Source organism: Spea bombifrons, chromosome 11 (assembly GCF_027358695.1).
Source record: "Spea bombifrons isolate aSpeBom1 chromosome 11, aSpeBom1.2.pri, whole genome shotgun sequence".
NCBI classification, from domain to species: Eukaryota; Metazoa; Chordata; class Amphibia; order Anura; family Pelobatidae; genus Spea; species Spea bombifrons.
In genome coordinates, this window is record NC_071097.1 from 1,607,570 (window position 1) to 1,631,085 (window position 23,516).

General features: G+C 45.2%; 2 protein-coding genes across 2 annotated transcripts; one reads left to right on the top strand and one right to left on the bottom strand.

Annotated features, from left to right (window-relative positions):
- Window positions 1-1,885: 1,885 nt before the first annotated feature.
- On the top strand, window positions 1,886-14,462 carry ANXA11 (annexin A11). The gene is made up of 15 exons (XM_053450462.1): window positions 1,886-2,042; window positions 7,796-7,880; window positions 8,014-8,105; window positions 8,393-8,896; window positions 9,288-9,375; window positions 9,523-9,617; window positions 10,014-10,127; window positions 10,558-10,648; window positions 10,775-10,854; window positions 11,128-11,184; window positions 11,681-11,774; window positions 11,908-12,003; window positions 13,152-13,210; window positions 13,302-13,424; window positions 14,028-14,462. Exons 2-15 carry the CDS (start codon window positions 7,829-7,831, stop codon window positions 14,085-14,087), a joined length of 1,605 nt encoding a protein of 534 aa, XP_053306437.1. The 5' UTR covers window positions 1,886-2,042; window positions 7,796-7,828; the 3' UTR covers window positions 14,088-14,462.
- A 930-nt stretch (window positions 14,463-15,392) lies between these two features.
- Window positions 15,393-20,160, bottom strand: PLAC9 (placenta associated 9). The gene is made up of 4 exons (XM_053450533.1): window positions 19,886-20,160; window positions 17,079-17,179; window positions 15,961-16,084; window positions 15,393-15,554 (listed from the first exon to the last, which is right to left on the bottom strand). The coding sequence occupies exons 1-4, from the start codon at window positions 19,944-19,946 to the stop codon at window positions 15,544-15,546; spliced, it is 297 nt and encodes a 98-aa protein (XP_053306508.1). The 5' UTR covers window positions 19,947-20,160; the 3' UTR covers window positions 15,393-15,543.
- Window positions 20,161-23,516: the final 3,356 nt, after the last annotated feature.

Consider the following 23,516-nt stretch of genomic DNA (forward strand, 5'->3'; position numbering starts at 1 on the left):
TCTATTTTTTCCCCCCACAAGCAGTATGATAAGGAGTCAGGGTGTCTGTCTAGTAGATCGGGGCTCAGATAACAGAGCGAGGCTGATATGCCCAAAAACATTATATTATGGGGCAAAAACTACAACTGGGGTATCCTTTAATTAAAGGAACATAGCTTTGTGGGTCAAAGTGAACCTCTGAGTCATGGTATCACGTCGTGTAATTGATGGTCGCCGGCACAGATGACTAAATTAGGGATACACTGTCTAATTAACCCATCGGGAACTTCCAAAAGATATCTTTATCATAATTACTGGAAATTTGTGTGAGCGGAATATTTCACAATTACGGGGCGGAGCCTCCTCGTGCAATTCATTATCTGAAGGTGACGTGAGGTGGGACGGCTCCAACGTGGACATTCTTTGGTGTCGTTAATGGAACTTTCCTTCAGAAGACTCCTGAAGACTGATATTTCTCCAACAGACGGACCACAAGCACGGGTTCTCAGCGGCCCCCGACAATTTTTTTTAATTAGAAAACTCATAAAACTTTAGGAAGGAGGCCGGTTGTTTAGGGGAGAGAGCCCTTTCTCCCCCGTTGCCTTCTGTTTGATGGTATATTTTTGGCCAGTGGTCATTTTCTGATACCTAAACAAAAATTTGGGGAGTCACAGGAAATTTCAGAGGAACAAAGTACATGAAAATGAGAAGAAAAAAAAATATTACATTATTTTAATTTATTTTTGTTTTTTTTTACAAAATTAGACAAAAATATAAAAATTAAAAAAAAAAAAATTAAAAACATTTTAATGGAAACATTAAAACAAAATGTAATAATAATAAACAATAACAAACAGAGGGAGAGGTCATCGAATTAGTCAATGACCAAGACCGAGAGGACCACATGAGAGGTCCTCCTGAAATGTCCTCCTGGAAAGTCTTCTTCTCGTGGTCTTCTTACTGCGGACGGGAGATCTAGGGCATTTTACAGTGTTGTATTTGAAGGCAGATACCATCTCAGCTGGTGAGCCCAGTCACCCGGCTCACGGCCGGGCCTTTCTAGATCGAGTTGGAATATCCAAGACGAGGGCTGGTTTTCACATTGTTCAGCGAGACCCACCAGGAAGGCTTCTCTTTCATTAGCACCCGAGGAGCGGTTGAATGCCACAAACAGACACTGTTTCACCCCTGTTTATGTAAGGAAAAACAGAAACTTCTGGTAAGGAATATTGACTTTACTGAGAGAGTAGTTGATATGTGGAACAGCCTCCCAGCAGACATGATAGAGGCTAATAAACACGCATGGGATAGGCTTATGGCTCCTAAAGCGACCCGGTTGCCATTTCTGAAGGTGGAAGATCCCAGGGGGGGCTTTTAGGGCTGTAGAACCCTGTGATACCCTCATACCCAGCTCATTTTCCATCAGGGGGTGGAAAAAGCAGCGATTCGGATGCGGGACTGACCAAACTAAACAGGGACACTCGGTAGCAATGAAACACAGCGCTCTGGAAGCATTTCTGCCTTCTCCAGGAACTACATTAACCGCTGCAGGGTGTGCCCCCCCTTCCTTCTCCAGATGCCCCTAGTGGCCATTTGCAGAAATGCAGCTTATTGTTTCGCAATCTTTAAATCCCAGCACCCTGGAAGGGGGGTACAATTCCTTTCCTTATTACCCCCCCCTTACTGGGGTAAATAAATGACACCCCAGCTTTATATCATAGAAAACAAATGCCCCCCCCCCACAAACTTGCATTAAAAGACCTTATTTTTTTCTGGATCTTGCCCTGTAGGCAAAGGTTTTTTTTTAACCCTTTCATGTGTACACCATGGGTTAAGATTGCTCACACTTTCCATGAGGAAGGCACTCACTCACACTCACACCTCTGCTTTCACGCACTGGCCATGCCCCTAGCTCTGCTGTGTTTGCCCTGTGAGGCGGGGACCTCTGTGGTTTTTTAAGACAGCAGCAATAACCACTCCTTCTGCAGAGACGGCAGCCCCAGCCTCAGACCAGGAACACAAGCCGAGAGCTCCCAGCGAGGACAGAGCCGAGACCGCTGAAGGTAACCGTCTTCTAACAGCGGAAAATCATTGAGTGGGGCTTTCCCGCTAAGATTGCAGGGAACAGCCTCCCGGCAGGGGTGGTAGAAGGGGGGCTTGCTTGAGTACAAGAGGTCCTAGTCTAAAACCAGAGGTTGAAAGGTTTGGCAGGGAAGGTTTTACTTTACTGAGAGGGTGGTAGATAAGTGGAACAACCACCTGGCAGAGGTGGTAGAGGTTTAAAAGCAGCCTCGTTAAGGGGCGGGAGGGCGTTTTGCAGACAGTTGCGGAAATGTTGCAATTTGTCGTTAATTACTGTAACTTGTTTGTAAACTGGGTGGGGGTAACTCTGACCCCGTCAATCTGGGGGGGGGGTATATGTTACCTGGCACACCGCTCTAAGCACGTCACGGCGGGGTTTATTCACTAAGCGGCGAGTCAGAGCATTTGATCCTAATACACGTTATGCAGAGGCAGCCCTATTCCCCCCCCCCCGGGGTTAGAAATTCACAATAACTACCCCCCTCTCCTGTCCCAGTTTAGTGAATAAACCCCTAATGTTTGGCTTTCATGCGGAAAGCTTGTGTTCTTCGCTATTGGGCGGTCTTGGAATTCTAAAACCTGCCCGCTGTCCCGTGTTTCGGACACAGTCCTGAGTTTTTGGTCTGTCTGTTTCGAAATGTCGTAGGGTGGTGGATGAGTGGCGCAGCGTCCCAGCAGAAGTGGTAGAGGCTAATACAGTGAAGGGAGCACCTGTATACGCACCTCCGTGGCCCTCGTATGTAAATAGTTTATGTAGCGGGGCATGCTGGGAGGAGCCGAGCTGTAAAATGGTGGCATTGTGACCTCACCCGAGTATTTTTTCCTCCCCGAGAGGAAGGTAATTCCAGGCCAAGACCCTCCCTTGCCGGTTAATCCTCTAAATATAGCCCAGGCCGGGACGCTGACAGAGGGTCCATTATACCCCTTAATGACAGCTACCCCCCTGCGCTGTCAGCTGGCGGAGGAGCCGGGTGAATACCAGGTACTACTCCTGCAATTTTTGTGCAATCACCATAGCAACCAAGACTTTTTTTTAGTATAACCTCATGCTATCCATGAATATTCCTCTTCATGACCCCCCCTCCCCGTGAGCCGTTAACCTTCTGAGGTTAGCAAAGGGTTAAACCTGCGTCATTTATTCGCTTATATAGCGCCGTCGCACCCCGTGGCGCCGTACAAAGGGTCCAAACAAGTAGTCGATGACATCATCATTTAGACTGGCAGAATGGGAAGGCGAGGAGTTTACAATCTAGCTCTATGCTATATGGGGGGGGGGATTAATATGGTGTTGGTTACCATGGTAACATTCAATAGCGCTCCTTAATGATTTATTTACCGAGTTTTTTTCCGAAGCCATAAAATAATGATGTGAAAAATATACAGAAAACGAGATTTCCAGATAATTCCGGATTCTCGTAACGCTATTCATTTGTCCAATTATTTAATTAATTAATATAAGTCCCTCCCCCTCTGTTACCCCCTATTGGTGCGTTTGCCCCACCCCCCCAGTATGTTATGGTTGATATCCCCGCTTGAATGCAGGTGACTCCATTAAATGCTTCTTTAAATAATGGTTTCCATGACGACCGGTACTAGAGCCATTGGGGTAACACATTAGGGGGGGGTCAGTACTTCACGATGGGCTATTAAAAGGTTAATATTTGAAGCGTCTCGGAGGGGGCTCATGGTTTAGACCCCTGCCTCGCCCTGAGGTATCTGTGATAATAGCGCTACGGAGGGACCCGGCGCTAGAGACCCCTCCGCAGTCTATTGCGGGGACAGAACAGGAAGTTGGGTACAACTTCCTGTTTGGGCCCGCAGGAGGATCCCAACCAGGCCTGCATGGTAAACGGAGAAGGAATTCTGGGTTTTAGTCCTTGGTACAGAATTTGACCGGATTTCCTTTCTTTCAATTGAAAAACTAAAAAAATTGAGAATTTCATCAGTTTAAAATTTGTATTCCTTGTTTAAAAAAAAAAAAAAAAAAAAAAAAAATATCCCAAATTTTTTTCCCCCCAGTCCTCGGTAATTGCTATTTTTTGAGTTTCTTCTTAGAGCAGAAAGGGTTAATGAAGAAGATTAACGCACTTTCTGTTAATTTGTAAATTCCAGTCTTTCCGGCTCTACCAATCCAGACCAGAAAAGGGGGGGGGGCTCCTGCCCAATTTACATAGGAGTGTCGCTTTAAGGCATGCATGCGCACGCCGGGCCTGAAAACCCATGTCATTTTTTTATTTTTTTTTCTGGTAAATTCTACTCGCTTACAAAATATTTCTCTCATTTTAACACATTTCCACTTTTATTTATTTTTATTATTATTTTTTTTTATTTAAAGCTCACTCACTTTATTTAAAAAAAAAAATTTAGGTTAAATTCAAAACATTTCTACATCTTTAAAAATGTATATTTAATTCTAACATATTAACACTCGACAAAAAAAAAAAAAAAAAATATATATATATAACTAGTTATTGTTTTTTTCCACTCTCTTTTAAAAAATATATATATTTTTTTTTATTTTTTATTTGATTCTAACACATTTTCATTATATATATATATAATTATTTTATTTTTTTTTATTTTTTTTTAAAGTTGCACTGTTTTGTAATTTTGGAGATTTTTTTTTACATTTTTATATTTTTTTCCCCGCATTTCCGCAATATTCACGTTGTATACAACCGTTTGCCCCTTTTTTTGTGTGTTGGGGGGGTGTTACCTCTGTTCTAACCGTCTCGTCTTAGAGAATTCCGCTGTTACTTTCTCTCTGCCGAGGGGCGGGGTTAATCTACTGAAGAAATACCTCCCATCCCCCGCTTCTAAAAAAAATAAATAAATAAAAAAAACCATCTTGTTAGCAGCCGCGGGAATCTCTCTTAAAGGGAAAGTAACGCAAAACGTCCCGCCGCTAACCCCAATCAAACTTTTTAGTTTTATGAAGAGGGTGGTAGATAACGGGAACTGCCTCCCGGCAGAAGTGGTAGAAGCTAATACAGCGAGGGGATTTTTTTTTTTGAACAGGAATTGTAGGTTTGTTTTGAATACCAACCCAGCTGGTCTTCCCGGTCGGGTTTAGAAGGATCTACCGAGTTCCTGAATGTTACGGGCCGTAGCGTGGCGGTGTTTATTATGCAACAGTTACCCTTGTTTATGGTAACAACACAAGCCGGGGCGACATCGGAGGCGCTCGTTGTACAGCGCTACGGAATGTGGTGGTGCTATATATAACACAATAAATAATAATAATAAAAAAATACTTCAAATAGCCATTGAGAGAGGTTTTGGTTTTTTTCCCGCCCGGATGTTACTGAGAGGGTGGTGGATAACTGGAACAGCCACCCAGCAGAGGTGGTACAGCCTAAAAAATGCATGGGGTAGGCATATGGCTCCTGAATCTAAAACGAGACCGACGACTGATTAAGGAGGAACGGGCGGACCAGAGGGGCCGGATGGGGCCGATCTGCTGGCAGATTCTATGTTTGTTCCATGTTCTGCAGGGCTGGCTCTTTAGCGTGTATTTGTTTTTTTGCTTGACGTGTTATCTGCGTGTTACTAAGATACCAGCTGTCCCTTGGAGTAAATCATGCTTTGAATCTGATCTATATTTAGACAGCACTGACACCGTTTTATTTATTAACCCCTTCCCTGCTGTTTCTATGCACATTATCGGGGCTTTTAGGGCCGTAGAACCCTGCGATCCCCTCATACCCAGCAAACATTCCGACCTCCTGGAAAAGAGGGGGGGCATCGGGGGAGGAAAGAGGGACTGGACAGTCCAAACAGAGACACTTGGCAGGTATGCTGAGCTAGGACTGGCATTTCTTACAAAGAGACAGTGACTCTTATCTGTGTATCTACAGAGACTGCAGTCTAAAGTCCCTAATTGCCTCCTCCGCCCCCTTCGTAGAGCTCCACACCTTAACCATTAAATACGGACTATTTGTTTATCTCCACGCCCGTAATTACAGACAATGTTACAATATGAGAAGCGACTCCACTATCTGTCTTCCGATTGCTAACGGAAGCACTTGGAAAGTTCCTTCAACATTTCAAGTTGGGGTTGAGCCTTCTGGAGATGTTCCTTCAATGTTTCAAGGAGGGGAGGTTGAGTTTTCTGGAGATGTTCCTTCAATGTTTCAAGGAGGGGAGGTTGAGTTTTCTGGAGATGTTCCTTCAATGTTTCAAGGAGGGGAGGTTGAGTTTTCTGGAGATGTTCCTTCAATGTTTCAAGGAGGGGAGGTTGAGTTTTCTGGAGATGTTCCTTCAATGTTTCAAGGAGGGGAGGTTGAGTTTTCTGGAGATGTTCCTTCAATGTTTCAAGGAGGGGAGGTTGAGTTTTCTGGAGATGTTCCTTCAATGTTTCAAGGAGGGGAGGTTGAGTTTTCTGGAGATGTTCCATCAACCTTTCGAGGGTGGGAGGTTGAGTTTTCTGGAGATGTTCCTTCAATGTTTCAAGGAGGGGAGGTTGAGTTTTTCTGGAGATGTTCCATCAACCTTTCGAGGGTGGGAGGTTGAGTCTTCTGGAGATGTTCCATCAACGTTTCAAGTTGGGGTTGAGTCTTCTGGACCATATAAATTGTATAGATGGATAAAAACCTTGCCCGGGCCACCTTGTTGAAGGTTCCCTCTATGTTCTTGAGGTGTCTTCTGCAGAGGCAGTTTGTAGACCATCGTTCTTCATTGGGTTACTGTAGGACAGAGGTCAATAGTGAATGATAAGCAGGCAAACCTTAAGAATCTGTCACTAAGGACCTCCTTTGCTTATTAGAAGATCTTTAGAAGTTTCTTCACCCAACTCGGACATAACGTGCCACGTTCTGAGACAGGGGGCTGGTCCAGTACACTAGAATTTTTTTTTTTTTCCCCCCTGTCAGTCTGGACCTCTCAAGGCACATGGACATTAAATTCCTTGGGTTGTGGGTTTTTTTGGTTGGCCTTCTTGCCCCTGTAATTTATGTAGGTTCTTGGGTACTTGAAGGCCCTCTTAGAGATGCTACTTGGTGAACATATAAGGTTGAGAAGCCTCTTGTCATCATCCTTGTAGCCCCTGGTTGCTCCAGAGCCAATCCTACCTACCACTACATGGAAGCATTTGCTTACCCTCCTGAGACTCCCTAAGTATTAACCCTTTACTACTCCCGTCACACAGACTCTATGACGTGGAGAATCTGCCCATTCACCCTGAGACTTGGGGTGAAAACCTTGAGGCCGGGGACAAACCCTACCGGTTCCCAGGTGCATCCATGAGATGCTGAGTTGTTTGTTGCTGGGTTGGCCAGGTAATGCATATTTGATTATCGGCCAGGTTCCCGTGTGAGTGGGAGCGAACCTCTGCGCCGATCGCTGCCCAAGGGGAGGCGTCCCTCCTATTCACGCTCTGCACTCTCGCTGTTATTACCTCTCCAGAAACAAAGCCAGGAAGCTTATGTGGAACCGTGATAGCTGTACGGAAATCCATGGAAATATATACCTGCTGAGTCTCCCTGTTCAGCTTGTCTAGTCCCTCTCTCCTCCCCAGATGCCCCTCTTTTCTAGGAGGTCAGAATGTTTGAGGGGATCGCAGGGTTCTACAGCCCTAAAAGCCCCCATAATGTGTATAGAAATGCCTTCTAAGTGGTCTATCTCAATAGACTCCTGCGGAGTCTTCCAGTTTTAACCCATTCATACAGGCAGCGTAACTATATATATCTCACCCCCCCCGGAATTCTGATGTAACGTCTCTGTTTATCATTTTCAGGACCCGCGGTAACTTGTGCATCACCGTTAAACCATGAATTATCCAGGATATCCCCCGATGAGCGGCTTCCCCCCTGTTCCGACCGGTAAATCCTACTTTTGGTTCTAATTCTGATGTTTTGTGGTTTTCGCCGGAATGCGGTGCTTTTGGTAATTGCCGTTCTCCACCCTCTTGTTTAGCGAGTTGATAATTGCTGTATTCTGTTATATATCCCCCAGGTAATAACCCGTGGGGGGCTCCAGGGAACCCACCGCCAATTGGCCTGGACGTGGCGGGCTTCGCCCAGCAGTTCAACGCCCAGCAGTTCACGGTAAGGGCTGATCGAAGGGACTTCTCACCGGAGGAGAATGCCAAGGGGTACCAGGAATTATTTGGGGGGGGCAAGGGGGAGGAGTTTGTTTGGAAAAAAAAAACTTTAGTTTTCCCCAGTCGTATTTGGAGGAGATCCAGTATAATGTTTTTTGGTGGTCCGCAATTTGCCCGCTAGTTTGAAGGTATAATTTAGGGCCAATGAATATTGTTGTAAGGATTGAATTTTTTTTTCGAAAACAATGATGAAATTACCATTTTTTTTCTTCTTTATTTTGATTTCTCAAGCCTGGGCCAACTTTCCCGGCTGGATTCGGAGGGATGAACCCGCAACAAGGAATGTATCCACCAGGTGGCAGTGGTGGGTATCCACCGGGTGGCAGTGGTGGGTATCCACCCGGTGGCAGTGGTGGGTATCCACCGGGTGGCAGTGGTGGGTATCCACCTGTCGGGGGTGGATATGGAGCCCCACAACAGCCTGGGCAGCCTCAAGGCACTCCCTACGGAATGTACCCTCCTCCAGGTGGAGGCCAACAACAAGGAATGCCGGGATATAACCCTGGATACCCAGGAGCCCCACTACCAGGTCAACCCATGCCGACTCCTGGTCAACCACCCATGCCGACTCCTGGTCAACCACCCATGCCAATGCCTGGACAGCCTCCGATGAACTATCCAGGCCAGCAACCCATGCCAAACTATCCTCCAGGCCAAGCAGTGAACCCTTCCATGCCATCCTACCCAACTCCAGGGGCACCGCCTTCAGGGATGCCTACCATTCCTCCAGTGATGGTAACGTGGGGACATTTCAATTTGGGATTTTGTGTTTCAACAGCTAAACCCCCCCCCCCGTGCGTTTTCCAGGGCAACTAAGCCGTTGTTAGTCTTTGAAAAGAAACTTGAGGAACCCCCAAGGAAGCTCAACTTTGAGCATAGTGCAGCTCTTTGAAGGCCCTGATCTTTTATATTCCATCAGTTACCATTTCAGCTACCATGGTTGGTCCAAAACAATTACATTTTCCATATCATGTCACTAGAAATTTTATATCGCTCTTTGATGTAAGGTTTTAGTTTTTTTTTTGTTTTTTTTGTATGTCTTTTTAGATGTTTTTTTTTTTTATTTAACACAATAAAAAATGGAAAAAATATGGTTAATTCATCTAACAAACGAAATTGTGTTTAGGTTGGCAAAAGGGGTACGATTGTAGATGCGCCAAACTTTGATCCACTAAGAGACGCGGAAGTACTGAGGAAAGCGATGAAAGGATTTGGTAAGATGTTTTTTTTTTTTGTTTTTTTTTAATTACATTTTATTTATAGAGGGCCGGCAGATCCCGTATCGTTATCCCTATGGGCGAGAGTACAAATTACGAATAATATAATATATAAATGTTCCATTTCTTGCCTTTTTACCCCAGGAACGGATGAACAAGCTATTATCGAATGTCTGGGCAGCCGCTCCAGCAAACAGAGGCAACAAATCAGCCTGTCCTTCAAAACCGCCTATGGAAAGGTAAGAACAAGGCAGCGGTGATCTGTAGACCAGTCCTGTTCAGTTGCTCCATCTGAGAAAGAGAGCACAAAGGTCCCGAGAGCTTATTTGACCTAAAATATGTTGTCCTCATAGAAAAATAGGCTTTGATGGCAGACGAGAACCATTTGGCCCATCTAGTCTGCCATTAGAAGGCATCAACCTCAACTCCATCTAAATTAAGTGACATTTTGTAGAGTAGGATCTGCTATCTCAGCCATGATGCAAAACCATAGACGAGGTCTTAGTTAGAAGAAGAATGTTCTAAACTAATCCAAAGGGAAGAGGGCCTTCTTGGACTATCTGGGATGTTCTGGAGGAAATCATGTTTCCTTCTATAAATTTAATTCTGTATTATTTTTATACGTTTCTTAATAGGACTTAATCAAGGATTTAAAGTCTGAACTGTCCGGAAACTTTGAGAAGACAATCCTTGCGATGATGAAACCACCATGTTTATACGATGTTCATGAAATCAATGACGCCATTAAGGTGAGTATACACCAACTTAGGTGCCCGTTGACCACCGAGCCAGACCCCCCCGTTGACCACCGAGCCAGACCCCCCCCGTTGACCACGAAGCCAGGCCGCCCGTTGACCACCGAGCCAGGCCGCCCGTTGACCACCGAGCCAGGCCGCCCGTTGACCACCGAGCCAGGCCGCCCGTTGACCACCGAGCCAGGCCGCCCGTTGACCACCGAGCCAGGCCGCCCGTTGACCAAATTTTGAATGCTAGCTACCTTTTCATTGGCTGAGAATACAAGGAAGTCTGTTAATTTTTTTTCTTCTTCTTCTTCTGGTCGCTCTTCTTATCCGCTTTCTGAGATGCAGCTAAACCTATTGGAGTTTTAAGCCCCAAACCCATCAATATTAAAGCAAAACCAACAATCTTTTAAGGCCAAATCTTACTTTTTTGACGCAGGGAGCTGGCACAGATGAAGAATGTCTCATTGAGATCTTGGCCTCTCGAACCAACGCAGAAATACAAGAAATAAACCGATTGTTCAAAACAGGTATGCTTTATCAATAAATTTAACGCTCAGATCTTTATTTAACGCTCAGATCTTTTCATGTCCAATGGTTTGATCAAGGTTCTTCTCGATATGGTCTCCGTATTAAAAATGTTGCTTGCCCTGTAGAGTTTAAGAAGACCTTGGAGCAAGCGATTAAGAGCGATACCTCTGGACACTTCCAAAGGCTGTTGATTTCTCTGTCTCAGGTAAGTTCCTCTCCTTTTCCCGCTCGTTTTCGAGCTTCGGTTTGGTATGTCTTCAAGAAGTCTACATTGGCCATCGGACACAGAAATTCTCCGATTGGCCTCAGGGGGTAGGACACCTTAATATTTTTTTTTGCCCAATGTATAAATGTGAGAAGAACCCGGGGATTCTGCACTCTCCAAATTGTTTGGCCAAACTCAAGAAGACCACTTCTCTAGCATTTCTGGAGAAGATTGATAGATAGACTAATTTACCCATATCTACTATTCTCACAGGGAAACCGGGATGAGAGCACCAACGTGGACATGAGCCTCGTTCAACGTGATGTACAGGTGAGTGAGAAGAAGACCTCCCAGCATGCATCGGGGAGAAGTCCTCCTTTGGGTGACACACTTTAGTTTGAGAAGCTCAGGTGATAAAGAGAAGGCAGCCCTGATGGGTTTCAGCATACCAGAGCTGTGAATCCAAGTCCTTTATAACACCCAACCATGGATGATCTGTAGAAACAGACTCTTTGTAGGAGCCACGATGACCATGCAATTCCAATCCGTGGCCACCATGCTTTCCAGCTATGAATATTATTATTATCTTTTATATACCGCCAACAATCTACACAGCGCTTATCATATCCCGTATTGGAGGTTGCCCTGCTATCGTAGGGTATCCTACTACCAGATGCAGCATCAACTAGGGGGTCAAACAAATGAAAACCGACGATCTGCTCCTCTATGTTTTTGGGGGAACCTCACTGCGTCTGAATATTCTGCAATGTTCTATAAACTCTCTGCCCTTCTTGTTGCGTTAATGTTTAATGCATGTGTTGTGCAGGAGCTGTACGCGGCTGGAGAAAACCGCCTGGGGACAGATGAATCCAAATTCAACGCCATTCTGTGCTCCCGCAGCAGGACCCATCTTCATGCAGGTAACGTGAAGCGCCCCTTAACAAATACATCGTAATCCTGCCCTAGGGGCCTGGAATTTCTTTAAAGGTGTTATTTGGATCAAACATTCAGTCTTATGTGGTTTGGGGTTTCTTTTTTTTTTTTCCACCCCAGTGTTTTCTGAATACCAGAGAATTTGCAAACGGGACCTCGAGAAAAGCATCTGTCGGGAAATGTCCGGCGACTTGGAGAGAGGAATGCTTGCCGTGGGTGAGTACTTCAAGGAACGATCAGCCCTTTGTAGGCTTGGGGAAATTTGCCTAAACCAATAACCCCCCCCCAAAAAAAATCTCGGTAACTTATTTTATTTTTGGGTTGATTGGAGAGATCTTAATTTTTTTTTGTGACGCTTTCTGTCCAAACCTCCGTCGTGGTCATACCATGTTGGGTCTTCTCAGCAGATCCACGCCTCGTTTTTAATAGCCATCTTGGTTGTCCGCGTCACCTGCCCAGCCATGGAAATGGTCTTTCTGATGGCCACAACCTGGTCCTACCAGGTTCTTGAGCAGTTCCTTTCCGTCTATACATTGCGGAACATTTTATTTAGACCTCGCACTATTGTCCCAACTTCTAACAATAATATTTTTCCCCCCCTCTTGGCGCGGTTTCTTTTATGCCATCAGAAGAAGACATCTGGTAATTGATAGATCACCAATTCCACCAAGTTTCATGGTCCTACAACGTTCCATTCTACGTCTCTGTCCATTCTTACCATGCATGGGGCGTCTGGTGTGGTGTTTTGTTTGTTTTTGGCATGCCCTTTAGTTTATTTTGGGGAATTGTTTGCTATTTAAGATGTCTTGTTATCGACAAAGATGGCTCAATGGGTCCTTCTTGGTTGACCTCATCGGAACCATCTGACCTGGTCACTGTGTGCGTTTTTGTGCCGTATTGTGGACATTCTTTGTTTCAAAAGGATATTTTGAGGTCTGGTTGAGAAAATTCCTCACCTTTTTTAAAAAAAAAAATTAAAAATCACAACTTCTCTGACCGTAAAAATTGAGGTCTCGTAATTTATCTTAAAGAAATCATTATTTATTATATATCATTAAATACAAAAAATAGTTTTTGGATTTTCTTAATATAAATGTTCTGTATTTATATAACAAATATATAAAATCAGATTTCCATTTTTGGTCAGGACGGGGAAGGAATTTTAATTTTTTTTAATTTTTTTTTGTAAATAATTGTATTGATTTTGTTACTTTTCTGCCTTTTTTGAAAAAAAATATGATTTCTTTTGTAGACCTCATCATTTTACCGGTTTGAACGGTTGTTTTTCATTATGTAACCCCAAATTTCCCAAACTTACCAAGATATTATGTACACTGAATATTTTTTTTCTTTTCTTTTTCTAGTAAAGTGCCTTAAAAACACTCCCGCGTTCTTCGCCGAGCGTCTCCACAAAGCAATGAAGGTGAGTTGGGGACGGATGCCTCTCAGGGGGGTGGGATGAACTCCTAAACTATGTCAAGGATCATGAACTTTGAAATTCTTCTATTTTATAGGGCGCCGGGACAAAAGACAAGACTCTTATCCGCATCATGGTGTCCCGCAGTGAGGTGGACCTGCTGGACATCCGCTTGGAGTACAAGAGGCTCTATGGCAAATCCCTGTACACGGACATCACGGTAAGGAATGACCTTTAAGAGAGTCGGTGGCCGCGTGTCTCCAGCATCTCTTGGTTGTTTTGGGACTTGGAAAGAACCTTCTTAATTCTATTTAGTTGGTGGGATTTGGACTGCCATGGGGCAAACCCTGACCTCCGAGGTCTATGACCAACTTGCCAGCAGCCATGCCCATATTTAAGTCAAGAAGGCTACCAGGTCAAAGACCTCTTCAAAGAGAAAGTATTTGTCTAACGTTGGCTTTTACGTACCCAAAGTCAACTCGTCTTCCAACTGGACCACGACCCAACTCAACTCTTTGATCTTCTCAAGCTTCAACTTGAGTGATCTAACCTTCACTGCTGTTGGGTGTGGAATTTCGAGTCTTGAGTTAGTTGTTGAGTTGCCGTTGAGCGCTGGTGAGATGCTTATCATTAGTGAGTTGGAAGTAGAGTTGGTCAGCTTTACTAGTTCTTGGTCTCCTCGCCTCCTCTTGAGGAGTCCAGTTGAACATGATGATGTTGGCTCACCGTTGACCAACATGTCTCCCTTCTTTTTGAATAATCGAGTGGTTCGTGGGCGTTTAGGACATAAGCCATTGGTTAACGAACTCTATTTTCATTACAGGGGGACACGTCCGGAGACTACAGGAAAACTCTGCTGAAGCTCTGTGGAGGAAATGACTAAACGTAGTCACGCCAGTTGGGCCGCCATCTTTTTCGATGGCCACCAAATTTTCTTACCTGCGTTTTTTTTTTCTCGGTGCAATATCTCTTTTTAATGTTAGGTTTGGGAAGTAGATAGGCTTTGTATATACACAAAAAAACACTCTCATGCGCACCTGTTCTCAAGTACAATTTCTTTTACATCGTTATGAATGTTATGCCTGTTTTTTGTTTAATTTTTTCCATTTTTTTTTATTTTTAAAGACGTGCTACTAACTTTTTATTATTGTGAATGTTACGCAGTCGTTCTGCTGGATTCTGTTGCCACGAATGAAATCACTTCTTTGCTGGAATATTTTCTCAACACACATTTCGTCGGAAATTAATAAATAGTTGTTTTTTTTGGTATTTCCAAATTCTCTGTTTTTTTTTTTTTCGTAGTATTTGTGCCAGAAATCTAAGCAATGTTTTCATTTTTTATTATTATTATTATTATTTTAATAAGAAGTGGCTTGAGATACTTTGGGGTTAAACGTCACACACCGGCTTGGACCCTAGCCACGCCTCTAACCACACCCCTAAAATAAAAGTGCACTTCTTAGGCCAATTAAAAAAAACTTCTGTCCATGAGGACCTCCAAGGTTAATGTTTGTTGTTTTTTTTTTTGGTCCACAAAAGTCTTTGTATAACATTTCCTTAATAAAATTTATATTGTTTCCACCAGAATTGTTTTTTTTTAATTTTTTTTTATTTTTTTACATTATTTTTAATATTACTGCATATTTCAAAATCAAGAAGTAAAATAATTTTTGGAATCCTCGAATTGTTTGATGTTTCCATAGAGTCATTTTGAAGGTAATTGGGCACGATTTTGATATTTCTTTAAATTCCCTTTCCAAATTTGTGGGTTTTTTCCTAGAACCCGCCGGCAGATCGGCCCCCATCCGGCCCCCGTCTTGTCGCCCGTTTCTCCTGCTGTAAAGACTCAAACCTTAATCAGTCGTTGGTCTCGTCTTAGATTCAGGAGCCGTATGCCTATGAAGTGACCCAGTTTCAGCCCATTTGACCCTAGGTGACCCCAGATGGGGGGGTTCCAGAAAATTATTTTTTTGACCAATTTTTTAACAAAATAATGTAATTTGAGATTACCGCCACCCAACGTCGTCGTAAATAGCCAACCTTTTTGTATGCGTTCCTCGGGGGTGGGCATCGTCTTAATTCGATTACGGTTAGAAGAACAAATGCCTTGGTGTGGGAGGAGCTAGAGAAGTAACAGCGCTACGAAGCCTGCTGGAGCTCTGTTAATAAATGTCCGACTGGGAGCAAATTGCAGAATAAAACGGCCTTTTCGGTTTATTTATATAAAACTTCTGTCAAAAAAAAGTGCGCAATAAAAAAAGAAAAGAAAAATACATGTGATCTACGGGGGGAGGGGGGGGGGACTCGTCCAATCCAGAGAATAATACGAGAAACCATCCTTATCTCGGATCTGAAAGAGAAAACAAAAGATGACTTAGTCCTCCTGAAAGCGTATTGTTTTATATAGCGCCATCATATTCCGCAGCGTTGTACGAGGGAACGCTTTAAAACATTCAAGATCCTCCTATTTATGTTGTTTTTGGTACAATCCGTGACCTATCATGGCCAGGTCCACGGGGGCAGCAGTTGCCCTGCTGCAAAACCAGGGGCAGATGTCCCTCTTGGTGTCCTTCCTCCCCCCAACTGCCCCGTCGAGGTCGCGCCGGCTCAGCCCAGCTTAGATGCGCTGCATTAGACGCCTTTAAGGCATGAAGCCCCAGGATATGGCTGACGGGACTTGAGGTCCCTCAATGGTAGACCTCATAGATCCATTTGCCCCAAGATACCCGACTTACATCAACACTAAGCGTACTTACCCTCCTCGAATATATCCAAGGCACTGGCCCCGGGGATAACCGGCAGGGCCCAGGAAGCCCCTGACAGAGAGTCCAGCAATGAGTTCACCTCCGCGTAAAGATGTTCCACCGTCTTCTCCACCTGCTACAAGAGTTCACACCAACATAAAAAAAAAAGAGGTAACACCACGTAAGCTTTCAGGACCTCTGAGGTCTCTTCTTCACATGGCTTGGAGACTCCATACTTACATTGAGAAAATACTTTTATAAAAAGCAGAATTAAAAACTTTATATTTTATGTCTCTGGTCCTTCTCAGGAAGCCTCAGGTTGGCATCTACAGAAGAAGAAGACTACCCTTTGTTTTACTTCCAGTTTCACTATTTTTGGTCAAATTCTTCCTAGAATAGTTTCCCCAAACCTCCGTCACAATAGGCCAAATACCCCCCCCCCTTCCTGTGAAGGACAGGGGGCTCTAATTTTGTAACTGGCTTAGCCTCTCATGGGACCTTCATCGGGTTGTGATGGACCTTCTACTTGAAGTCACCGAAATTGTCCAACACCCCAGATTCTTTGGAATTCTTTTTTTTCATGAATTTCTATGAAATTTTATTTTTTGACGACAAATCCAGAAGTTTCTTTGGTTGAAGGTTAGAGACGTTGAGATCTGATCTAAAATTTAGGGTTAAATTTAATGCCCACCTGGTAACGCGGGACAGACGGCATCAGCCGGCCACGAGGTGGCGCTATAAGCATGTTAGAGATTTCACCTTGAATATTGTTATTTGTTACGCTGAGATCATTTATAGATTTTTATGGTTTGGTTAAAAAATATTAAAGCGCTTTCTAAATTATTATTTTAACCATTTACAGCTTGACCGCTCATCTTGGGGTGAAGGGGCAGATTCTCAGGGTTTTTACCCCAGTCTCGGGGTGAAGGGGCAGATTCTCAGGGTTTTTACCCCAGTCTCGGGGTGAACGGGCAGATTCTCAGGGTTTTTACCCCAGTCTCGGGGTGAACGGGCAGATTCTCAGGGATTTTACCACAGTCTCGGGGTGAAGGGGCAGATTCTCAGGGTTTTTACCCCAGTCTCGGGGGTCTCGGGGGTTAATGATGTAATAAAATGTGGGGTCTCCTCACCTCCTCCACGGTGTCGAGGCGCCGGTGCAGGGAGTGATGCTCGTGGCACCAGCCTCTGTCTCCGTCTCTGGGACCCGTCGGGGAGATTTCGGGATCAGCAGCTAAACGAGGAAGGACACCAGAAACGCCATTACACTTATACTCTATAACAATACATTATACAGGGGCCGAGGCACTCATATAACAATACATTATACAGGGGCCGGGGCACTGATATAACTATACATTATACAGGGGCCGGGGCACTGATTTATGTATACATTATACAGGGGAAGCTCCCCGGAGGTAGTTGAAACGCTGGCTCTCACACACAGGTTCATGTTACACACGGCACAGGGTCGTTCTCCTGCCAAGGGTGGGGTACAAATAAATATTTCAGGAACCCAAGGGGAGCTATTTGAGTCATACTGTCCTAGACGATCAACCTCGTGCTTCCTACAAAGTACTAATACTTCTAGATCATAAGCTTATTAACAGAAGGGGCAGTGGATAAATGGAACAGCCTCCCAGCAGAAGTGGTAGAGGGTAATACAGTGAGGGTATTAAACATGCATGGGATAGACATACGGCTCCTGAATCTAAGACGAGACCAACGACTGATTAAGGTTTTGAGTCTTTACAGCAGGAGAAATGGGCAGATTAGATGGGGGCCGAATGGGGGCCGATCTGCCAGCATATTGTTTATTGGGGCTTTTAGGGCTGTAGAACCCTGAGATACCCTCATATCATAGAGTGTGGTTACAGAGTGAGTGTTAGAGTGTGATGGTGGTGTGTGTGTTAGAGTGTGGTTACAGAGTGAGTGTTAGAGTGTGATGGTGGTGTGTGTGTTAGCGTGTGGTTACAGAGTGAGTGTTAGAGTGTGATGGTGGTGTGTGTGTTAGAGTGTGGTTACAGAGTGAGTGTTAGAGTGTGATGGTGGTGTGTGTGTTAGAGTGTGGTTACAGAGTGAGTGTTAGAGTGTGATGGTGGTGTGTGTGTTAGAGTGTGGTTACACAGTGAGTGTTAGAGTGTGATGGTGGTGTGTGTGTTAGAGTGTGGTTACAGAGTGAGTGTTAGAGTGTGATGGTGGTGTGTGTGTAAGGGTTTGAAAGGGTGTTATTTGTAGTGGTCTCCCCCGCATGCAATACAGTGCCCCATCCGGCCCCCGTCTAGTCGCCCGTTTCTCCTGCTGTAAAGACTCAAACCTTAATCAGTCGTTGGTCTCGTCTTAGATTCAGGAGCCGTATGTCTACCCCATGCATGTTTAATACCCTCACTGTATTACCCTCTACCACCTCTGCTGGGAGGCTGTTCCACTAACAAATTCATTTAAAAGTCTTTCTCCGTTTGGACTCGAGATGCATCGGGCGCCGCAGCCAATTAGAAGCGACGCCTGATTATTATTGTATCTTAGGGGTCGGTTTAAGTGTTCTGGCCTCGGAAACCATAATATTTGGGTTAAAGCCGCATTCCAGAATGATGTTAAATAAACACAAGGAGGGGGGGCGATCCCCCCCCCCTGAACCGGATTCTAAACCAGCTGGGAAGCGGAGAAACATGATACGGTGATATGCAGCCGACGCGTTTCACATCAGTCCCGTAACGACCTGATTTTACACTTTGTGTGTTACTGTTCATTTACTAAAATGCCCTACTTCAACCCTTTGCTTTGCCCGTGCGGTTTCCTGCGAAATGAGTCGGCGCTGTATAAATAATGCTCTCTATCTCCATATCCTCACCGGTGCGGTTTACTGTGAAACGCGTCGGCGCTGTATAAACGATGCTCTCTATCTCCATATCCTCACCGGTGCGGTTTACTGTGAAACGCGTCGACGCTGTATAAACGATGCTCTCTATCTCCATATCCTCACCGGTGCGGTTTACTGTGAAACGCGTCGACGCTGTATAAACGATGCTCTCTATCTCCATTTCCTCACCGGTGCGGTTTACTGTGAAACGCGTCGGCGCTGTATAAATAATGCTCTCTATCTCCATATCCTCACCGGTGCGGTTTGGCGTGATTACAGAATGATTTCCGGGAGGGGAACGTTTCTGATACCGCGCTGAGTTACAAGGATGGTGAACGGGACCCTTAAATAGCAGCCGAGGGTCCGTGTTTGTCGGGGGGGGTTTAACCCTTTCACAGACCCTGCCGCCTCAGCTGGATTCCGGCTCAATGGATCTGGGAATTAACTTTCATTCTTTATCAAAATACGTTTCTTGGGGTGAAGGAGCAGATTCTCAGGGTTTTTACCCCAGTCTCGGGGTGAAGGGGCAGATTCTCAGGATTTTTACCCCAGTCTCGGGGTGAGGGGTGGATTCTCAGAGTTTTTACCCCAGTCTCGGGGTGAAGGGACAGATTCTCAGGGTTTTTACCCCAGTCTCGGGGTGAGGGGTGGATTCTCAGAGTTTTTACCCCAGTCTCGGGGTGAAGGGACAGATTCTCAGGGTTTTTACCCCAGTCTCAGGGTGAAGGGGCAGATTCTCAGGGTTTTTACCCCAGTCTCGGGGTGAAGGGGCAGATTCTCAGGGTTTTTACCCCAGTCTCGGGGTGAACGGGCAGATTTTCAGGGTTTTTACCCCAGTCTCGGGGTGAAGGGGCAGATTCTCGGGGTCAAACAGTCTCCTCTGATTTAATGATATCTGAGCGTCCCGATTGGTGCTTTTCTCCCACCTATATCACAGCTGGAATCCCTGCTTGAACGCAGGTGCCTCCATCCAGAATACCTCCACCTCCTGACCAGTCCGCAGTTTCCATAACGACCCTCATTACAGCCGTTCGTTGTGTGTGACGGGCTATTAAAGTGTTAACGCTCCGAAAGCCTTACCTGCAAGAGCGCCGAGCGCCATCATCAGCAGCAAGCCGACGGTGAGACGAGAAGCGTGCATTCTGATGCTTCAGGTTAATAATCCGTCGGCGAGAAATTATTCCGTCCCGATTCCCCACCTCCGCTGGGTCGCAGAACTCTCTTAGAGCGACTCCGGGCGCGTCGCATTCGGGATTAAGAAGAGACGACAATCGGACGGGGACGGGAAAACATGAGCGTAAAGCTGGCCAGATGCTCTCCTCTCTCCCTCTCCCTCTCTCTCTCTCTTTTTTTTACATGCTCTCCGTATCCAGAAAAGCTGGCCGGGCTCCAGAGCAAATCCTGCCCCCCCCCCCTGTATTTATACACGGGCAGGGCGTGCTTGGAATTCAAAGGACGCCTTTAACCTTACAGGAAAAGTGGGTGAAAAAAAAGAGAATCCAGGATATTAACCCCTTCACAGCCAGATCTGTATTACTACCGGGGAGGAAAAAAAGAAAAAAGGCTCTGGTTTAACCCCCTTGCCATGACTCGACTAGATGTGCTGTGTTCAATAGCTCCAAGCCAAAGTCACCGGACGTCATATGCAAAAGTATTGGAGGATAAGTGGAACAGCTTCCCAGCAGAGGTGGTTGAGGCTAATACAGTGAGACTATTAAACATACATGGGATAGGGGTATGGCTCCTGAATCTAAGACGAGACCGGCGACTGGTTTGAGGTCTCACGTGCCTTATAGAAAGGTGTCAACAGTTTGAAGGCACCTTGTTGTGGAGGAGCTGATCAGTGATGAAAGGGTTAATGTGAGGGTTGGCGGTCGGGAGGTCAAGTGGTGGAAAAAGCTCATTGACTTCACTCTTCCCAACAGCTGGAAGAAGTGTTCCTGGTGACCTTTATCTCCCATCCCTGTTTAGAATTGAATCTGAAACAAGGCAGGGCGCGGTCTACTTGTGCTTTGGGGGGGGGGAATGGGGGGAATGGGGGGGGATAACAGCCCCTCTGCTTAATACTGCCTGGAGCCCTTAAACATGTCCACTAATTCCACTGCTGCTTTCCCCCTTCTCTTTCCAGATCTCGTTGGTAGATATTGTTGAGGAACCTCTTGGGTTCTTCTAGGAATGATCGACGGTCATCATCATCATCATCAGGACGAACCAGAAAATATTGACGCAGGTCGTGGTTGTTCTTGGCAACCTTCCATCTTGTTACGCTGGCCGGGTGCTGTTGATATACGAGGCATTCAGCCTTCAGCTCTTTGAAGAGCCACGTTTCGGGGCATGAATGTCCAGTTGGTTTGGGTAAGAATCCCGAAATGGTGAGATAGACGTCAGTTGCACCCCCATCCATAACTTATTTTTGGTGGAAAGCTGAAACGTAACCCATCCTGCCCTGGCCTTTGACCCCTGTCCAGTACTAATTTGCCTGCCCTGACCTAGGAATACTTTATGATGGTCATGGTTGGGTTCCAAACCTTTAAAAAACTTGAGTTCCAACCTTTAAAAAAAACATCAAAAAGCTAGATAGATGCCTTTCCCCCATGTCGGCGTCCAATCATAATCATCTAGCTCTTCCCAGAAGAAACTTAAGTTCCAACCATAAAGGAGCGTAAAAAAAAATGAAAAAGATGGCTTATATGGAGTTTCTCCCAAAATAGCCTCTGATTGCGTAACTCTTCCCATAAGAAACCTGACCTCCAACCTTACAGGAACCTTGAAAACCAAGTGTGGCTGAGATGGCATTTCCCGAAAGACAGTCTCCGATTGTGTAGCTCTTCTGAGAAGAAACTTGAGTTCCAACCTTAAAAGAAGCCCTAAAAACATAAAAGTTGTCTTAGATGGTGTTCTCCCCCACCTCAGCCTCCAATCTTCTAGCTCTTCACAGAAGAAACCTGACCTTCAACCTTACAGGAACCTTGAAAACCAAAAGGGTGGCCTGGATGGCATTTCCCGAAAGACAGTCTCCGATTGTGTAGCTCTTCTCAGAAGAAACTTGAGTTCCAATCTTTTGGGAACCTTGAAAACCCAAAAAGTTGGCTTTTTTTTCCCCACCTCAGCCCCCTATCATCTAGCTCCTCTCAGAAGAAACCTGGGCTTGAACCTTAAAGGGACCTTGAAAGTCCCAAGATAGATCATGTAACTCCTCTGGTAATACGGTGTTGGGCGGAACGTTTGGATAACTAGATGAAGGATTACAGAAGGTTCTGGACTAATTGTACGAGCAAGCAGGTGGCGATGGTGGTGGTTCTAGATTCTAAGCTCCTTTGGGTCCTGCTAAGCTCTAGTCTCCGAGGCAGAGGAATGTCAGGGACGGGCGCGGCCTCCATATTCGAAGCAGCTGCACACTTGACGTGAAGTCCGCGGTAATTCTTACCCAGTCCCCCCTGATTTGAAACAGACGCAATTACCGAAAAACCCAAACTCTAAGTTCTTCTCCCAGCGGGGGGGGGGGGGGCTCAGCTGGAGTCAGACTCTCATCCCATCTCAGTGACTTCACATCTGCTTTTCAGGAGGAAAAAAATAAACAAAACAAAAAAAAAAAGTAGAATAGCCGGCACTCCAGTAAATAATATATCCTTCCCGTAAAAAAAACAACAACTTTTCCATTCTCCTTAGGAACGTCCGAGAAGTACAGGGAAGACGGGCAGATGGACCAAACACGGCCATTGAGGAAACTCGATGAGAAACGCATCTGTTTAGAAAGGGTTAAAGGGGTAAAATACCTGCCAAGAGTCCCTGTTTAACTGGGTGATTAAGACCGAGACATTCTATTGTTTCCCACAGGCCGTATGATAAGGAGTGGGGCGTTTAGTAGATCGGGGGTCAGATCATACAAACGGCTGATAGGCAGCTGCCTGAAAACATTATATTATGGGGCAAAAACTACAACTGGGGTGAAAAAAGGAAACAGCGATATTTCTGAAAATATATTTTTAATCTGATTCTCGAAATAAAAAATATTCCCCTTTAAAGGCCGGAGCAGACATTCCGAGATACGAGGCTCCTCCTGAGCTCTCACACGTTGAGTGGCGGGTCATATCTGTTGTAAAGCATCCCTGACAGTATATATATTTTCGGGTGGGTTACAAACTTCCAGATGTTCTTTTTTTTACGGACATTTGAACTCCAAACAAACCCCATAAAAATCTCAACCAGAAGATTCTCACGGATTTCCCACCGGGGACATCGCGCATGTTCTCATATGTTTGTTCAATCCCGTTTTCACCAAATGTAGACATTTTTACTAGCTTTCTGGATTTTTTTTTATGATCATTTCAATATGATGTCACAATGTGACATCATTCCAAAGCTTTTCTGTCTACTCGCCCGCTTCTCCTGCTGGAAAGACTCCAACCTTAATCAGTCTTAGATTCAGGAGCCGTATGGCTATCCCATGCGTGTTTGAATCCCCTCACTGTATTACCCTCTACCACCTCTGCTGGGAGGTTGTTCCACTTATCTACCACCCTCTCAGTAAAGTAAAACTTCCTTCCATTCCATCTCAGCCTCTGAATTATTATTTTTTTTTTGTCTCCATAGGATCTTTTCCAAGGTTTCCCCTACCGACCCCCCCCTCCCGTAAACCGGACCACCGTCTGCCAGAGCTGACATCTGGCACGTGTCCATGCCTGCTCCGTGATCCTGGATTCCCGCCCCA